Source organism: Trifolium pratense, linkage group LG1 (genome assembly GCF_020283565.1).
Source record: "Trifolium pratense cultivar HEN17-A07 linkage group LG1, ARS_RC_1.1, whole genome shotgun sequence".
Lineage (NCBI taxonomy): Eukaryota > Viridiplantae > Streptophyta > Magnoliopsida > Fabales > Fabaceae > Trifolium > Trifolium pratense.
Window position 1 is genome coordinate 39,608,678 of NC_060059.1, and position 18,290 is coordinate 39,626,967.

The 18,290-nt window shown below is 31.9% G+C and overlaps 3 protein-coding genes across 4 annotated transcripts; 2 read left to right on the top strand and 1 right to left on the bottom strand.

Moving 5' to 3' along the window:
- Positions 1-277: 277 nt before the first annotated feature.
- Positions 278-3,134, bottom strand: LOC123916801 (probable 2-oxoglutarate-dependent dioxygenase AOP1). Its single transcript, XM_045968347.1, has 3 exons — positions 2,651-3,134; positions 1,756-2,080; positions 278-804 (listed from the first exon to the last, which is right to left on the bottom strand). Exons 1-3 carry the CDS (start codon positions 3,028-3,030, stop codon positions 574-576), a joined length of 936 nt encoding a protein of 311 aa, XP_045824303.1. The 5' UTR covers positions 3,031-3,134; the 3' UTR covers positions 278-573.
- Positions 3,135-6,273: 3,139 nt separating this feature from the next.
- LOC123916812 (cytosolic Fe-S cluster assembly factor NBP35-like) lies at positions 6,274-9,776 on the top strand. Of its 2 annotated transcripts, none has more exons than XM_045968367.1 (4): positions 6,274-6,691; positions 6,775-6,826; positions 6,935-7,036; positions 8,562-9,776. In XM_045968367.1, exons 2-4 carry the CDS (start codon positions 6,790-6,792, stop codon positions 9,488-9,490), a joined length of 1,068 nt encoding a protein of 355 aa, XP_045824323.1. In that variant the 5' UTR covers positions 6,274-6,691; positions 6,775-6,789; the 3' UTR covers positions 9,491-9,776. The 2 variants fall into 2 exon arrangements, with proteins under 2 accessions (XP_045824323.1, XP_045824312.1); XM_045968356.1 differs by having other exon boundaries at positions 6,403-6,686.
- Positions 9,777-15,510: 5,734 nt separating this feature from the next.
- On the top strand, positions 15,511-17,164 carry LOC123916819 (cytosolic Fe-S cluster assembly factor NBP35-like). Its single transcript, XM_045968381.1, has one exon. The coding sequence runs from the start codon at positions 15,603-15,605 to the stop codon at positions 16,524-16,526; it is 924 nt and encodes a 307-aa protein (XP_045824337.1). The 5' UTR covers positions 15,511-15,602; the 3' UTR covers positions 16,527-17,164.
- Positions 17,165-18,290: the final 1,126 nt, after the last annotated feature.

Below are 18,290 nucleotides of genomic sequence, written 5' to 3' on the forward strand. Positions count from 1 at the left end.
ATAGAAAATTAAATTGGAATCAATCTAGGGGTACAATGACCCATTACATCAGCAGAGAATAAATGTCTAATATTACCTGAACAAAATTCATAATAAAAAATGACACCACAATCCAAAGAACATTCAATGTTCGTTAATGCATCCACACATTAATTAGCCTTCCTATATACATGAGACATTTTCACCTCCGAATCTAAATCTATCATTCTTCGAATATGTTTAACGAAAGACGAACCCAAAACACTATTGATTTCACCTACCTCAATAACAAGGTGCCTTTTAGGAGAAAAAATGGTTGAAAAATTCAATTCTTATTAATAGTCTTTCAATTTACATCATCGGTAACAACAATGGATGAAAAAAAAATACACTGTACATGTATTTTACAAGTATATAATGACAACTTTACAGCAGTATATTTTACAAAAACACTTATAGCTAGTACAATACACAATGCAACATATACAATCCACATACATTCTTTTTTGTTGTAACACAATCCACATATGTAATTACATGCTTAAAGACAACATTGTACATATGAATATCACATATAGTTTATTTATATGAAGTTTAAAGTTGGACAATGCCACAAAAGTCTTTGATATTAACACTATAACCGAAATTGAGTAATGCAAGATGATCAAACGGCTTATATTGCAATGGATGTTCCTCATCAATTAGCTCTTCAGGTACTTGAACAAGTCCTTTGTAGAAGGCAAACAGACCAAGAGAGTACCTTTTTTCATTTCCATTCATCAAAACTTTGTGATTAGGAGACTTTATTCTGTCGTTGCTCCAAGCCTGCACATATATATAAGCAATCTAAAATACAAAAGTGGTCTACATAAACCTAAGCGTGCGCGCACACACTAAATGCAACGAATCACAACAAGCATTAAAGAGCCAAACAAGACTAGATTATCGTGAACCACAAATGAGAATCATGGCGACGGCAGAGGTCTTGATACAAAAGAGGAAGTCTACGCTATAATAATATATGGCAAAAAAATTAGAGTCATCACTATGGATATATTAAATATAATTTAGAAGAGTTGGCGACAAGACTCCCTTTAAAAAAAACTAGGTTCGATTTTTGGAGATGTCTATTTGGAGGAAATGGATTCCCTCCGGTCAAATTGTGACTGCAGGTAAATCTCAACCATTCATGTTATTTATGTCTTTTATTTATTTTGGGAGTTTTGAATTTGGGCTATTAAATTAGGGTGACTGCATGACTGCACAGTGAATTTGAATGCACCTAATCCAAGTCCCTATTTGGGAGGTAGTCCAACCTTAATTACTTCCTCTAGTCCTTTTTATAAGGTACACTTAGGGCAAAAAATTTGGTCCTTTTTATAAGAAACTTTGACCAATTTTTAAATATTTTAAATGTTCAATTTCACTTATTTCCTTATTTATTATGAGAGAGAATTTAAAAATAAGTAAGTTAGTTGAATAGAGTAATTAAATAAGAGTATACATGAAATAAATTTAAATTTATAAGAGTATTAAATGAAAATAACTATGTTAAATGTCTTTTTTTGGTCTGTGTGATTTTTTCAAAGTATTTCTTATAAAAAAGACCGGAGGGCGTAAAAAATAAACTCGGACGTTTTGATGCGTAGATACCTTTAGACGTCTATTTTGGGTCAAAGATACTAATTAAGTAGGTTAGAGATAAAAACTAGACAAATAGATCATAATTCCAAAATTAAGCCTTAACTTAGTTGAAAGTTATATGTAAATTCTTACCATGAGTGCATCACCAGCCATGACAACAAAGGAAGTTGGTGAAGAGAAATCAACATCAATCCAACTACCATCCTTTGTCTCCACCACGAGTCCATTGACATGATTTTGGTGAAGAATAGTTGTGAAGCTCTTGTCGGTGTGAGACACAAAACCAAGTTGAGGCTCCACCTGTTCAGGTGCTTTGTGTGCCAAAAACCTAAGGAGATAACTTGTGGATCCTATGTACTTGTCATAGTGTTCCACCACACCATAACTTTCAAATACCATTCTTGCCACAATTTCATCTAGTTCTTTCACTAGCTTTGCATATTCAAACAAATATTTACTACAAAAATCAAATTTTTATGTTAGAGGTACTAGTTAATCTGAAGTTCAGTCAGAATTTAAATAAAGATTAATCCAATATATAAATAAGAGGTCATTAATAATAAGAAGTGCGATCTTTTTAAGAAATTTAAATACTTATAAAAAATGTTGGATATAGAGAAATATTTTCACAAAAGAGGTGTCAATTAGTGATTGGCTTCTTATCACACATACTAACCATGATTTCCGTCAAAGTAAGAGTAAAGCCGTTGTGGGTATTATACTATTATGTATGAAACAAAATATGTTTCGTGAACAAAATCTTTCCTATATATATCATTGCTGAATAATTGTTTTAATCAAAGATCAAACTTTTTCATTTTAGTGAACAAAAAAGTTCTTACGCACGTAACTGCAGAAAAACTAATCTTTTGAGATAACTAAAATTCTTATAAGGAGTTGACCTCTCGTAAGTCATAACATATATTTTTCATACGCATTAGCTAAAGATTAAATCTTGGACTTAAATTTATTTAGTAGTGAATAAATGAATTATTAAAGAGAAGCAACAATTATTATGTGTACTAACCAAAATTTATCATTTCCATTAGGCCACATTTTTTGAGCAAAACTTTGAATTCCCTCAAGTGTTGTTCCTTCATCTACACCCATGCTTTCATGGAGAGGAATCTTAGGGTGTTGTCCTACATATCCCTTCAAAGGTTTCCCTTCATATATGTTTCTCTGTTTTGTTTCTGTTGGAAGATCAAAAAGCTCCTTCAAAGAACTGAATACACCATTTTGAAGTTCATAATAAGAAGCTTTATCATACACAACTATGAAGCATCCATACTCTTCAAAAGCTTGGCGCACACTTGTGCATGTTGATGACCATGAATTTGTCCCTAGTTTTAAATCTTCTTTGGTGAAATCAAGAACAGGAAGCATCAGGTTTCCTTCAGAACCCATTGATTATATTATGTTGGTAATTAAATCTGTTAATTATTGATTTCCTTTACCTAGTTTTGATTTTGCATCAACATGTTATTAGGGAATATATAAACAGAAATTTGGTTCCTTAATCTAATATATATTTTTTTTTTTTGTTTGTCTATGTAGTATATACATTTTCCCCTCATAATAGTCCTTGTAGAAACATGTTTTTTATTTTAGTATTTTATTTTTTTATTATAATAAACCAATTAGAGATAGAGAGTGTTAATGAGAGTGTTAAAAAAAGGAGCGTTTCTAGCAACTTTTTTTTTAGTCCTTAATATTTTTTTTAGTCCTTAATATACTTTTTTTACTTTTATTTTTAGTTTTTAATATAATTAATATTTCTATATAATCAATTTTTAGTGTTATGATGAAATATCTTACAATATTCTTTGGGCATCTCCGACCAAGGTACAGTAGGTTCAAGAATTATTCTTACATGGTCACGTGACAAAATATAATTTAATGGTCCCACTCATAAAATTTAAATTTTTTATTTTATTCTTTTAATTATTTCATAAATAATCAAAAATTATGTGAATATGTCTATATAGTCACATGATCATGAAAGTCTTGCTCGTAGGTTCAATAAAATGAAGAATTTATGTCCTTTTCTTTTTATTAGATTAACTTAATGTGACAAAATGGATAACATAAAACACTTGAAGTAACTTAATTAAGGTAAGGTTCATATATCATTATTAATGTTGGTTGCATAATAATATATTCAATTATGTAAATTTTTTGGTATCCTTAGAATTTGGTTAGGTATATATGTCCCACGAGCTTATCTCAGTTGGCAGAGCATTGCATTATATATGCAGGGAGCTGACGTTCGAATTCCGATCATCCCACTTATCCAACTTAAGCGTGAAATTTTTAGCACAAAAAAATATATTTGGTTAGGTATCGGTATCCCATAGACACAATTAATTCAAAATTTGAATTTATTTTTAATAAAATATGACAACGAATTTTGCATGAGGTATCAATACACAACCAATTCTAAGATACCAAAGTGTTTATCATTTTATTATCTTATCTATATGTATTAAACTCAAAATAATTCAACTAAAATATTGGGCTCATGTAATTAATGAACCCTTATATGACGAATTGTTCGAAAGAACTCGAGTTTAAATCCCGATATAAACAATTTTTTATCAAATTTTTCTTACTTCATTGCTGAATTCTGTATTATCATAAAACTTTAAAAGGTTAATGCCCAAAAATATAAACTCAAAATAATTCCCTTAAAATAAAACATTGGACATAGTTGGATTATATGGTGTGCCCTTGACTCTGTATATCTTCCAATATTCTTTTGATTCCAATTTTCTGATCACCACTTTGGTTTTTTGTTGAGCTCCTTTCTCGTTTAGGTCCTACAAGATCTCACATATGGCCAAATAAAATGAGCCGAAGATTTAGTGGTCTGATGCGAATATTAAACATATCATCAAATACAAATTGATAAAAACAGGTTTGCATTCGTAGGTATAAATTAATTCAATGATTTCTGTATTTAAACAAACGATTGATTGCAAATGACAAACAAATTATAAAAATAAAATGGTCCAAGGAATTGATTAGGAGCTGGCTATATATATGTAGTACGGAGACGATTAAATTTGCATATTGTAGTTTCAATTTTCAAAGTCTATAAAATGGGGATTAAAACCAAAAGTAGCTCACCAACAATGAATTGGTTCAAGTGGTAAGGGTCTTAGTCCCCTTAAGAATGTGGTTAGGGCTTCGATTCCTGGCTCATGCATATGGAGAGAATTCGGTTGGAAGGGGAGAACCCACCTTGTGTGCCCCACAGGTTCCCCGACGGAAATTAGTCATCGTTATCGGCGGTGGAAACTTCGTACCAATTACATGATAACCCAAACCAAAAGCAGCTCGTCATATAAGCATAATTCAGTTGGTAAAAATATCGGATTATATATAGAATAGTTGAGGTTCATACTCTCCGGACACTCCGCTTAAATTGAAATTTTTAGTCATTGATCTACTTAACAAAAAAAAAAAAAAAACCAAAAGCAACTCGTGTAGTTAATGAATATTTTTCTAAGACGAGTTTGTGAGAATTTGAGTTCAACTTTTAGAAAATAATTTTTATGGCAGAACTTACCTACCTTATAATCGAGCTTTAAATTATTAGACCCCATATCAACTGACTAAAAATTTCACTCTTAAGATGGATACGTGAGATGAATTAGATGATCAGGATTTGAACCTTAACTCTTCTATATATAATGTAATGTACTATCAACCGAGTTAGACTCACGGGACTTAGACCCCATGTTTCTAGTTGCACAAATTTTTTAAATTATGTTTGTCAAATAAATAGTTCTAAATTATGTATATAGTACATATTCTGTTTCATAAAATTAGATAGTACATATTATGTGTTCTTAATATTATCTTCCCCCATGGTCTTGATTGTGTCTACATGAAAATGAAGACAGAATTATTATATATAGCAATCAACAGATTGTAAAACAAAACCTTATTGCCATGAAACTCATAGATTTGCTATAAAACAAGGATTGCATGCGAATGAATAATGATATAAAATAATTAAAGTGGTCCTAAGGTTTACTTGAGCTGTCTAGATGTTGGGGACCAAAGTGGTCCTAAAGTTTGATTAATTTTAGATATATGTTCATTCTTGAGGGAAGGATAAAAATTATTAAATTTACTAATTACTAAAATTAAATTATACATTAATTAGGTATACCAAAAAATAATCATTCAATCAATTATTTTTCCGTGAACTTAAGGGGGTGTATTGGATTGGGATTTCGAAAGATAATTTTGGCAAAAAAAATCTTGATTTTGAAAGACTTTGTGAGATCATATTGATTTCGTGAGATTTTAAAAGATTTTTTTTTAAAGACTTTTAACAATCAAGATTCTTAACACAAGAATCTGTGAGATTTTATAACATAAACTTTTGAGATTTCAAAATACTTTATGAATTTTTAAGATTTAAATAATTCAATAAATTCGATACAAATTTCTTATAAAAATATAATGAATCAATCAATAATTACCTTAAAAAATCAAGCGATCAATATAAACAAATAAAATCAATGAATAAATTAAAAAAAAACAACTTAATCCAAATATACATTATATGTAAATCGGTTAGTAACATGTGTGCATCAAACATGTATATACGGTACTTTTTTCCATCGTTAATTGTTCATAGAATGGAAAATACGATGTGGCAAAAGTAACAAAATCATATTTTGATCGTTGCCATGAAACAAACACACGGGTGTTTACAAATATTTGTTTTTTTTTTGGTAAATTGTTGAGAGATTTTTATGCCTTTTAGAGATTTTTTTTATAAATAGTTTGGTGAGAGATATCAGATATGTATCTAAATATTTAAAAAAAAAAAAAAAAAACCCTTTTGGAAAACAAATCCAATTTTTTGTGTCAAAAAAAACAAAATCCAATTCCCATATTTCTCCTTTTATCGAACAAAATAAGCAAAGGTTTTTTCGTTATAAAAATCAGGGGTTTTAGAAAGCTGTGTTTGTTCCCTTCATTCACCTCCATTGAATCGCTTCTCTCTTTGATCCTCGCCACCACCCTGAGATTGTTTCTCTTCAGTAATGTATTTAATCTTTCTTTATCATTGCAAGTTTAATGTTTGCTACTGAACTGAACTCTAAAAATTTGATTTTTTTTTTGGTACAGAAGATAAGAGCTTCTATGGAGAATGGAGATATACCTGAGGATGCCAATGACCGTATGAATATATTTGTTATTATGCTTTTGAATATTGATTTGCTTTGTTTCTATATATTCCAATTAATATGAATATGATTCATGTGTGTTTTGTGCTGTGGATTTACAGATTGCCCAGGTCCTCAGTCTGAATCAGCTGGAAAATCTGATTCATGTCAAGGATGCCCAAAACAACAATCTTGTGCTACTGGCCCTAAAGGACCTGATCCTGGTACTCTTCACCTTTATCTTATGATTGCATGATTTAAGCCCTGTTTGAATAAACAGTTTAATTAAGCGGCAAACATTAAATCACATAAGTGTTTGTATCTAAGATATTTCTATAACAAAAGATAAAATAAAGTCAAATTGTTTTCATAAGCTATCCTTGAAAGCTTGTAGAAATAACCTGAAAACATCTATTAGACATGCATAAGCTCTTCCAACCAGTCACACAAGTGCTTATGCAGGTAGATAAGCTCAAATAAGTCAATCGAAACAAGCCCTTATTTATATAAGCTTGTTCAGCAACCATATTTTAGGCTCTGGAATTCGGGACTATTTCTGAGTATTTCTTAACCTCGGTGCTCATGTAGTATATATTGTAGTATGATTTCTTCCTAGGCTCATCATTTTCATTGCTTATATTATATGGTAAGTGAATTAGCCCTGTCTGTCATAGTTCATGCCTTTGTTATGATATGACAAATGTCCTTGTCATATGAAGAAAAATTAAAGCCAAGACTAGGGAAGCATTTGGTGCTATATTGTTTTGCTTATTGTGTTTATTGTTTGGTCTTGTTAGGGTCATTAACTCATTGGGCATTTGATAGTGGGGATTGTTTTGTGTTGAGGATTTATTCAATTCCATCCATGTGTTGGACATCATTCTAATCCAATATGAAACATTCATGACTAGATATGCTTATAGATATAATAATAGTTTCAAACTGAATTCCACAATTTCCTATTAGTGAAGTTTGTGGCCTAATACACAAAAAGAAAACAAAGTGATATAATATAGGAATTTGCCTGCAAAAAGTGAAAAAATAAGAAACAACACACATAAAGAGAGGAAGTAGCATTCGTATTTGGTAGTAGACATCCTCGGGTCTTTACAAGATAAATATTTTAGCCAAGTGGTCATAGTAAAATTCCCAAAGTTCCAAACCATTGCTAGTGTGTTGCTCTTGCTCGCGTGGGAGGGTGATAGACTTTGAGAACCTACTAGAGGCTCCAACAGTAGAATGAATTCACGAGTCTTCCATTAGTTACAGGATGTCGGCATTAGTCTTGCATTGAAGAGCATTTGCTGCAGCTATTATAAAGAGCCTTCTGTCACAGCCCTGCATCAAAGAGCTTTTCATATTTGCTCTTTAATTATTTTTCTAATTCTAGTTTTAACTCTAACGTACCTAGCCAGTCTAGCTGTGTTTCAGCATCATACATAATTTCTCCGATGATCTTAGCACAGGATTGTAGAATTAGCTAGACATGATTTATATAATGCATTCTGTTGATTAATATTTTGAACTTTGAAGGAAGACTAAGATATTTTATCCGATGTTTTTCCTCTGAAACTAATTAATTTGAACCTATAAGTATTCACCCTGGATACTTTTATTTTGCCATTATTTCAAAGTTAATGGTGATAATTTATTTTTTTTTTATATATTTTTTTCTTGATGTTGAGCAATTGTATTGGCTTTGTGTTTTAGAATTTTGGTCACATTGTCTTTTGCATTTGTTTTTTGCAGATATGGTTGCAATCGCAGAAAGAATGGCCACTGTGAAACATAAGATATTGGTCATGTCCGGAAAGGGAGGTGTTGGCAAGAGCACATTTTCTGCCCAGTTGGCATTTGCTTTAGCTGCAAGGGATTTTCAAGTTGGTCTTCTTGACATAGACATTTGTGGTCCAAGCATCCCAAAGATGCTTGGTCTAGAAGGTAAAGGGCTATCCGAGAGCAACTTTGGGTTATCTCCTATCTATGTGGAGTATAATCTTGCAGTCATGTCATTTGGGTTCATGCTTCGTGATCCTGATACACCTGTTACATATAGAGGTTCTCACAAAACTAAGAGAATCAAGCAGTTTTTAAAAGACGTTTATTGGGATGAACTTGATTTTCTAATTGTTGATACTCCACCTGGAACATCAGATGAACAAATTACAGTTGTTCAATCCCTAGGTGCTGCTAATGTAGATGGTGCAATCATAGTTACCACTCCTCAACAAGTCTCTCTTACTGATGTGAGTAAAGGAGTGAATTTTTGCAAGAGAGTTGGAGTGAAAGTTCTTGGGGTTGTAGAGAATATGAGTGGTCTATCCCAGCCCATCTCAAATTTAAAGTTTACGAAGATTACCGATAATGGTGAGATGGAAGATGTTACAGAATGGACATTGGAATACATGAGAAAAAAGGCGCCTGAAATGCTAAATTTCATTGCCTGCAGTGAAGTATTTGATAGTAGTGGTGGTGGAGCGATAACGATGTGCAATGAAATGGAGGTGCCCTTTCTTGGTAAGGTTCCTTTAGATCCACAACTTTGCAAGGCAGCTGAAGAAGGTAGATCATGTTTTACGGATAAAAACTGTGTATCGAGCGCCCCAGCATTACAAAATATAATAGACAAGATGATGGAAACTAGCGGGTTGTCAATGACGGTAAGTAATGAAGTGTAGGAGTTTTTGTCTTAAGCCATGTAAGTCGAGGCAATTTTGCTGCACAATTGTTTTCTTGACAGCTAATATTAGACCTTAGATTGATCTATCGACACAAAAATATGATACACCCGCTACACACAATTGTTTTATGACACATTATTTTGTATTTTCTTACGGCACTTGTATTATATTTGATTGCTGTCACTATTAAGAGCATATGTGTTATATTTGATTGCTGTCAAAGCATATTTGACTATGTTACGTACATAATTTAAAGGGTTAATCCTTATTTTGCTCCTTGTAATATTAAGTGAATTTGATTTTAGTATATGTGATAAGCGACTATTAGGCATGGCAACAGAACCCGTACCCGCGGGTACCCGCCCGAACCCACCCCGAGTTTGACGGGGAAAAACCGATTTGACTGGGTTTGGGTTCGGGTTTGGGTTTTCCCCGATTACAAAACATGGGGATGGGGCGGGTAACGGAGATATTGGTACCCACCCCGAACCCGTCCCCGAACCCGCCCGTTTATATAAAATTACTATATTACCCCTATTTATTTATAATGTCACAAATCATATAACTCATCTTCTCGCTTCCCAATTCCCACTTCACGTCTTTGCCACTTCCCACCTCCACCTAATTCTCTTTCTCACTTCCAATAATTTCACTTCCTAACAAGCAGTAATGATTCCTTCTCTCTCAATTCCATTCCAAACTTTTCAAGTTCTACACATCTTATATTGCTATGTTTCATTTATGGTTTTGATAATTTTGGTTTGATATTTTGGAATATCATTTCATTTGTATGTTTAATGCATTGAAATTTTGGTTTGTACTTTATTATTTGAAATTTTTTGTATTGTATGTATGTCAGCGTTCGGGAAAATTTTGGGTTCGGGTAAGGTTCAGCAGGACAGGGCAAGGTACGGGGATACCCGAACCCATTTGGGTAAACCCGAACCCATTTGGGACGGGGTTTGGGTTCAATTTTTCATCCCCGTCGGGTAATGGGCGGGGAACGGGTATTTATCAATGATTCGGGTATGGGGAACGGGGAAGGTAAAAACCGTACCCGCGGGTACCCATTGCCATGCCTAGCGACTATTAAGGATTGTCTTGAAAACAGGTAAAAAATTTGATCTAACTGCGACCTGTTGGTAGAACCAAAATTATTAAATAAATAAGGAACATATCCTAACCGCGACCTGTCGGTAGAATCAATACTATAAAGTTTTTATCTCAAGAATAAAAGAAAAGTTCTCAAAATAAAAAAACTCTTAAATTTGATTAGACTTTCAATTTGGATCGTCGGCTGCGGGACTGCCTGCTGCAGTTCCTGCTGCATCATCCTGGCCATTGATTTAATCTAGCATATGCTTTCCTATTAATATTTAAGGAAGCAAATATAGTAATATGACATTGAACTTTGTGCAGTCAACACCTCGAAAGTCTAAAAAGTATTATTTTCAATTTAAAAGTTTCATTTTTTGGTTTTCTTAACCAGTGCCTCGGGGGCACCGGTTAGCATAACCCTATTTAATATTTGTTGTTATGCTAACTCTGTATTATATACCCACCACCGCTTAATTAGCCTAACGATAGTCTATAAAGATTCATCTTGAATATTGCTGAAATAAAACTAATTGGTATCTACCAACAATGAATTGTTATAAGTGGTAAGGGTCTTGGTCTCCTTAAGCATGTGGTTAGGGGTTTGATTCCTGGCTCATGCGTATGGAGAGAATTCGGTTGGGAGGGGAGAACCCACCTTGTGTGCCTCACAGGTTCCCCGACGGAGATTAGTCATCACTATCGGCGGTGGAAACTTCGTACCAATATCATGGTAACAAAAAAAACAACTAATTGGTATCTAAATAGTATTATTTATTCAGTTGGTGTGAGATTAAAAATTGTTACCAAGGTTACTTTTGATCCAAAATGACTATAAAAAAATAATGTTATACTCAATTCGGCCTCTTTTATAAGTAAATATACTTATTGACACACTTATTAAGAAGTTATTTTTTTTATCTTATTTTATGGAAAATTTCTATTATAATTCTTAAAATGACCTTATAATTGTATTGATACTCTACAACCATGTGAAAAAGTAGAATAATTAATTAGGGTACTTTGGAAAATAACAATATTAAGTGAAGTTGATTTTGATAAATTTTGCTTATATTTTAGGCCAATTTTTTTTTTTACTTTTGCTTATAAATAAAGCTAGAGGGAGTAGTCCACAAATCCTAGCTCAACTGGCAGAAATGCTAAAATTGTCAATGTTGGACGTCAGGGCCGGGGTTTGAATCTCGGTCACTCCACTTTGTGTGCATCAGTTTTCAATGGTTTGGCTATTTCGCCTATCAACAAAAAAAAAACCGGAGGGAGTGCCGTCATTAGGTTGTAAAATTTTGACATTGGCAACTAACAATGAATTGTGACATATAAGAATAAAATTAAGTTGGAAAGGAATAACCCACATGATGTGTCCCATAAGTTTTCTGACAAAAATTAGTCATTGCTAATGGTAGTTGAAATTTTGTACCAATATATGATAATAAAAAAATTATGACATTGATAATAAAAGTAGACTTTAGTCATTGTTTTAAACTATTCATATCACCTAATAAAAAGTAGCACCTAAAGAATTGAAAGAAAACATTTGAATTATTATTAATAAAAGTAGCACAAAAAAAAAAGAGATCCCTATTTATAGTCTAACCCTTGTATAGTAGAATTTATTTCTCACTTCCATGCATTTATCAAATGCATTAGAAAATAAGCGTGTTTGATTCATAAAACAACAAGGACCGGACAGAACAAGATAATACACAACATGACAACACCGTATCAGAGAGATATAAGACGATAATATTTTTATATTCGAAAATAAAATGAGTATTTTTGTATTTTTTATAGTCGTATTGTGTACAAAAAAAGTTATCCCGTGATTCAGTGAGGGACAAAAAATCTTATTTTTATCCTGTCTCTTGCTATTTAATTTGTCCAATCCCATAACAAGTTTCAAACCAAACAGGGCACAACAAAAGTTGTCATGTTCAGTCCCCTGTTTTTTAGCAGATCAAATGCACTTTTAAAAACTCACCCAATACAAAAAACAAAAATTGAAATAAAAATAACAATAAAGAAAATTAGACTGAATTGTTTTTTAATTAGTTCAATATTATAGACCATAAATCAGCCAATGAATGTTTCTTATCATGTGAATTGAACTTCATCCAATTTATGTCTTCAAGTCGAATGATTCTCTTGGTCAATAAGAGTGAGAACTGTAGCAGCCGAAATATTTTAGTGCATTATTTTATAAGTTTATTTCCCACAACCTAATTTTATCTATGTAATATTAGATTCTTTATTTTTAGTCTCTCGTTTAATTTTGGATATTTGAATGTGCTGATATGACATGCTGAGTTGGATTATGTGTTTTTTTATTTATAATTTCATGTTTATCAATACGACGAAATAAAAAAAAAGATGCATGGTGAATTCAGGTAAAAAAAAAAAGTTTAATTGTTGTGCACTATCGGTGTAATTTTGTTTTACACCTACATCCAATAACGCGTTGCCACATTATTTAATGAATGTGACACATCATGCGTTTTTAATTATCATACATGATGTGTCGGTATATTATTAGACGCGTGTGCAAAATAACTTTAGACTGACGGTGCATATAAATTAAATAAAAAAAAGCCAAAATCACATAAAAATTAGGGATTTTTATTTTTTATGTCTCTTAGGGCCCGATTGGTTCGAGGTAGATGAGGGGATATTCTTGACAAAAAGAAAAATTTATTTTTATTAAATCTTTTTTTCAAAAAAAAAACATTTTTTATTCTTGAAAAAAAAATTTAAAAACAAAAACAAAAAATCTTAATTACTAGATTTGATTGGTTAAAAAAAAAATGTTTTTTTTGTAAATGATTTAATAAAAAGAAATATTTTTTGGTCAAGATTACCCTTCTCCCTTCCCTTCCCCTCCCCTCTATTTACCTCGAACTAATCGGGTCCTTAGAGATTTTTTTATCAACTCTCAATTTTATGACTTTAGAGTATTTTTTTTTTTGTAAATATTTTGTTAAGAGATATACTCCGTTTAGAATATATTTGTTGAGATATTTATTTATGCTAAATTAAACACTAATTAAAAAAATTAGATTAAATATGGAGTCGATATACAATAATTGATCACATTCTTTTCTTTTTTTTTTTTTGAAATTGAGCGATCCAAATTAGATACCGGAGTATTTCATCAATCTCAATCTTGCTATTTTTTTTTTGTTAACCAATCTTAGTTAATTTAAATTAGACAGTTTTTTTTTTCATAAGCTTAATGCAAAAAAAAAAAAACAAATTAGACAGTTTGGTTATATATAACCGTATATTTATTTATTTTTTTTTGTTTACAATGAGCTGGGGATCGAACCCAGGACCTATAACGTATTACCCAAACCTCTCACCACTAGACTAAATCTAATGGCTTGTATATTTATTTACCGTAAAAAAAAAAAAACTGTATATTTATTTATTGAGTCAAAAAATCCAAATAAATTGTCACTATTGCGGTTAATTTTTCATGCATTTTACCGAGGCAATTGTATACTCCTAATGCTTAATTCAAATTTATGTGGGTCCGTTTTTGATATGTTGACTAATTAGTAAATATTATTTTTTCCTTAATAATAGCAGAGTAGTAACTGCTATTCCTGTCCATACGTATTCTCAAAAGATTTTATTGGTCTTAACTACTTTTCCTAAAAACAAATCATATATTTTTAAAACAAAACTAATCCTATAATAAATTCTAAACAAATCTTAAATATTCTAAATAGAAATATAAATCATAAAACCTAATATTATCATATTTTAAATATAAATCTAAAACTATATTTAAATATAAAATCTTCCAAAAAAATATTTAGTCATTATTCTCAACAATATATATATGACCCGTGCGAATGCACGGGCATGGTGTCTAGTTATCGAACAAAATAAGCAAAGGTTTTTGCAGTATAAAAAACAGGGTTTTAGAAGTTGTGTCTGTTCCCCCTCACATCTCCATTGAATCGTTATTCTTCACTAATGTATTTAATCTTTCTTTCAACGTTTATCATATTTTTTTTTGTCTTTCTTTCATTGCAAGTTTCATGTTTGCTACTGAACTGAACACTACTTTTTTTTTTTTCCTTGTACAGAGCTTCCATGGAGAATGAAAATATACCTGAGGATGCCAATGAGCGTATGAATATGATATTTGTTATTATTTGTTTGAATTTTGATTTGCTTTGTTTCTATATTTTCCCATGAATATGATTCTTGATTTCTTGTGTGTTTTGCTGGAAAATTAATCAAGCAGGGATCATTAACACATTCCTCTCTTTATTTGAGATTCTCTCGTAATCTATAGTTTAGGTTTGTTATGGGGTCTTAGTGGTGTGTTAATGATTGCTGAGTTCAGGAATGGTGTATTTTCCCATGTATATTTGTTTCTATATTTTCCCATGAATATGATTCATGATTTCTTGATTTCTATATTTTCCCATGAATATGATTCTTGATTTCTTGATCTTGATTTCTTGATTACATGATTTCTGCTGGAAAATCTAATTCATGTCAAGGATGTCCAAATCTTGGTACTCTCCACCTTTATCTTATGAATTTCCGTTCTTCAACTACTTATAATTTACATGATTTAGGCTCTCTTTGAATTAACAGTTTAATTAAGTGGAAAGTGCTTATAAGCTATTTCCGTAACAAAAGATGAAATAAAGTCAAACTGTTTTCATTAGCTATCCTTGAAAGCTTGTAGAAATAAGCTGAAAACATCTATCAAACATGCCATAAGCTGTTTCATAAGCTCTTCCAAACAGTCACATAAGTGCTTATGAAAGTAGATAACCTCAAATAAGTCAATCAAAACAAGCCCTTATTTATATAAGCTTCTTCAGCCACCATGTTTTTAGGCTCTGGAATTTAGGACTGTTTTTGAATATTTCTTAACCTCAATGCTCATGTAGTAGACATTGTAGTATGATTTCTTCCCGGGCTCTGGAATTTAGAGTTTTGGTCACATTGTCTTTTGCATTTGTTTTTCGCAGACATGGTTACAATCGCAGAAAGAATGGCCACCGTGAAACATAAGATATTGGTCATGTCCGGAAAGGGAGGTGTTGGCAAGAGCACATTTTCTGCCCAGCTGGCATTTGCTTTAGCTGCAAGGAATTTTAAAGTTGGTCTTCTTGACATAGACATTTGTGGTCCAAGCATTCCAAAGATGCTTGGTCTAGAAGGTCAGACGTTTCACCAGGGCAAGTTTGGGTGGTCACCTCTCTATGTGGGGTCTAATCTGGCAGTTATGTCATTTGGGTTTGTAATTTCTTCAGATACACCTGCTATATGGAAAGGTCCTCGCAAAAATGGACTTATCAGACAGTTTATAAAAGACGTTTATTGGGGTGAACTTGATTTTCTGATTGTTGATAATCCACCTGGAACCTCAGATGAACAAATTGAAATTGTTCAAGGCCTTGGTGCTGCTAACATAGATGGTGCAATCATAGTTACCACTCCTCAACAAGTCTCTCTTATTGATGTGAAAAAAGAAGTTAATTTTTGCAAGAAAGTTGGAGTGAAAGTTCTTGGGGTTGTAGAGAATATGAGTGGTCTATCTCAGCCCATCTCAAATTTAAAGTTTATCAAGATTACAGATAATGGTGAGAGGAAAGATGTTACAGAATGGACATTGGAATACATGAGAGAAAAGGCGCCTGAAATACTGAATTTCATTGCCAACAGTGAAGTATTTGATAGTAGTGGTGGTGGAGCGATAAAGATGTGCAACGAGATGAAGGTACCCTTTCTTGGTAAGGTTCCTTTAGATCCACAGCTTTGCAAGGCAGCTGAAGAAGGTAGATCATGTTTTAAAGATAAACACTGCGTTGTCAGTGCTCCAGCATTACAAAAGATAATAGACAAGCTGATGGAAACTATCGGGTTGTCAACGACCGTAAGTAGTGTAGTGTAGGAAATTACTTCATGTTCATCTTTGTAAATTGAAACCTAATTGACCGAAAATTCATTTTCTTTATTTAAGCTACGTAAAATTAAAATATATGGGATCGAGGTAGTTTGGGCACAAGTATTGTTTTCTAGACAGCTACTGATACAATGTAGTTTACATTCAAAAAAATTTATGCTGAATATTCTCTATTTTGTTTGACATTGTCAAATAAATAAAACTACTGAGTTTTGTCACTTGCTGCTTTGTTTTGAATTCTCAAATGTGTTGTACAAATTATACTTCCTGTAATGAAAAAATTGAGGGACAGAAACCATTAAGAATGTGTTTTGGCACACTTGGGTTGTCTACGGCAGATCATACACATTTTCTACGAAAGTCCAAAAGCTAAAAAGGTATAGATTCTAAATCAGATATTGGAGTTATTGTTATATTAAAAATAAAATTGGGTTACCCAGAATAACTTTTTAGCCAAATGAAATTTCTGGGATTATAGTGGGTGTTTTGTCATGTTTTCTATAAAGGGGTGTTTTGTCTTTTGAGAAAGCATAAGTCTGAAAAGAATATGAAAATTATATTCTATTAAAGTATTTTTTAATAACATATTAACGAATATTATTCAAAGACAGAAATGAGCAGGGAAGTATGATTTTTATAATGTGACACTTTATGGGATTTTTTTTATTATTCAACTGGGCTTAAGCCTTTTTTTTTTTATTTTTGGAAATACAGAGGATAGCCCCTAACAACTTTGAAAAACTACAAATAAAGCATATATACAGACGGTTAGAAAAGCTAATACATGGATGTACAAAAAAAAGAAGAAGAAGCTAATACATGGTTAACAAATACTAGCTCAACTGACAGAAATGCCGAAATTACTAGTGTCGGATATCAGGAGCGGGGTTTGAACTCCGGCCACTCCACTTTGTTTGTGTGAGTTTTCAATGACTTTGTCATTTCGTCTATCAACCAAAAAAAAGAAAAGAAAAGCTAGTACATGAATAGAACCTGAACCACCGCAATAGCTAATACATTAATAGAACCTGAACCACCGCAATAAGATTTGGTTTCTCTCTCTTTTTTTTTATTTTTTTTTATTTTTATGTTGTTCATTCGACACCAATCACAATAACAATAACAACTAACCCCTCTCTCCTCTCTCTAATTTTCTTCTTCTTTATTAATCATTCTCGGTTAAATTAAAAGAGAGAGAGAGTTGGATCTAAAGAGTTGGAGATGATCCAAATCTCCTCAATAGGAGGGTGGTTAAGAAAAGTTATTTCCACACTATTCTCCCATTGCATAAGTGAGACTTTACATGATTTTATTTTTAACAAAATAGTGCATCATATAAATATCAACCAATCAAGGATCATCAAGTTCTAATTTCTAATTACTAATTCCCCTAATATATTTCCACACTATTCTTACATTGCTAAAGTGAGACTTTACGTGATTTTGTTTTTAACAAAACAATGCACTATATAAATATTAACCAATCAAGGGTCATCAATTGCTATACATTTTGTCTTAACCATCTTGTTTTTAAGAGAAAAGTCTAATAAGAAGTGAAAACTTGTGTGATGTAACTAATGCTATTGAGAAGTAAAAAGTTATAATTACTAATTCATCAAATGAAAATTTCAATAAAATGTTAACCAAAATTTATTAGAGGGATTTTATTTGGAACAATTAGATATAAATGGATATCGATATCTCAAAATTTAGTAATTTCAACTCTATTAGCAACCACCGTCAGAACTGACG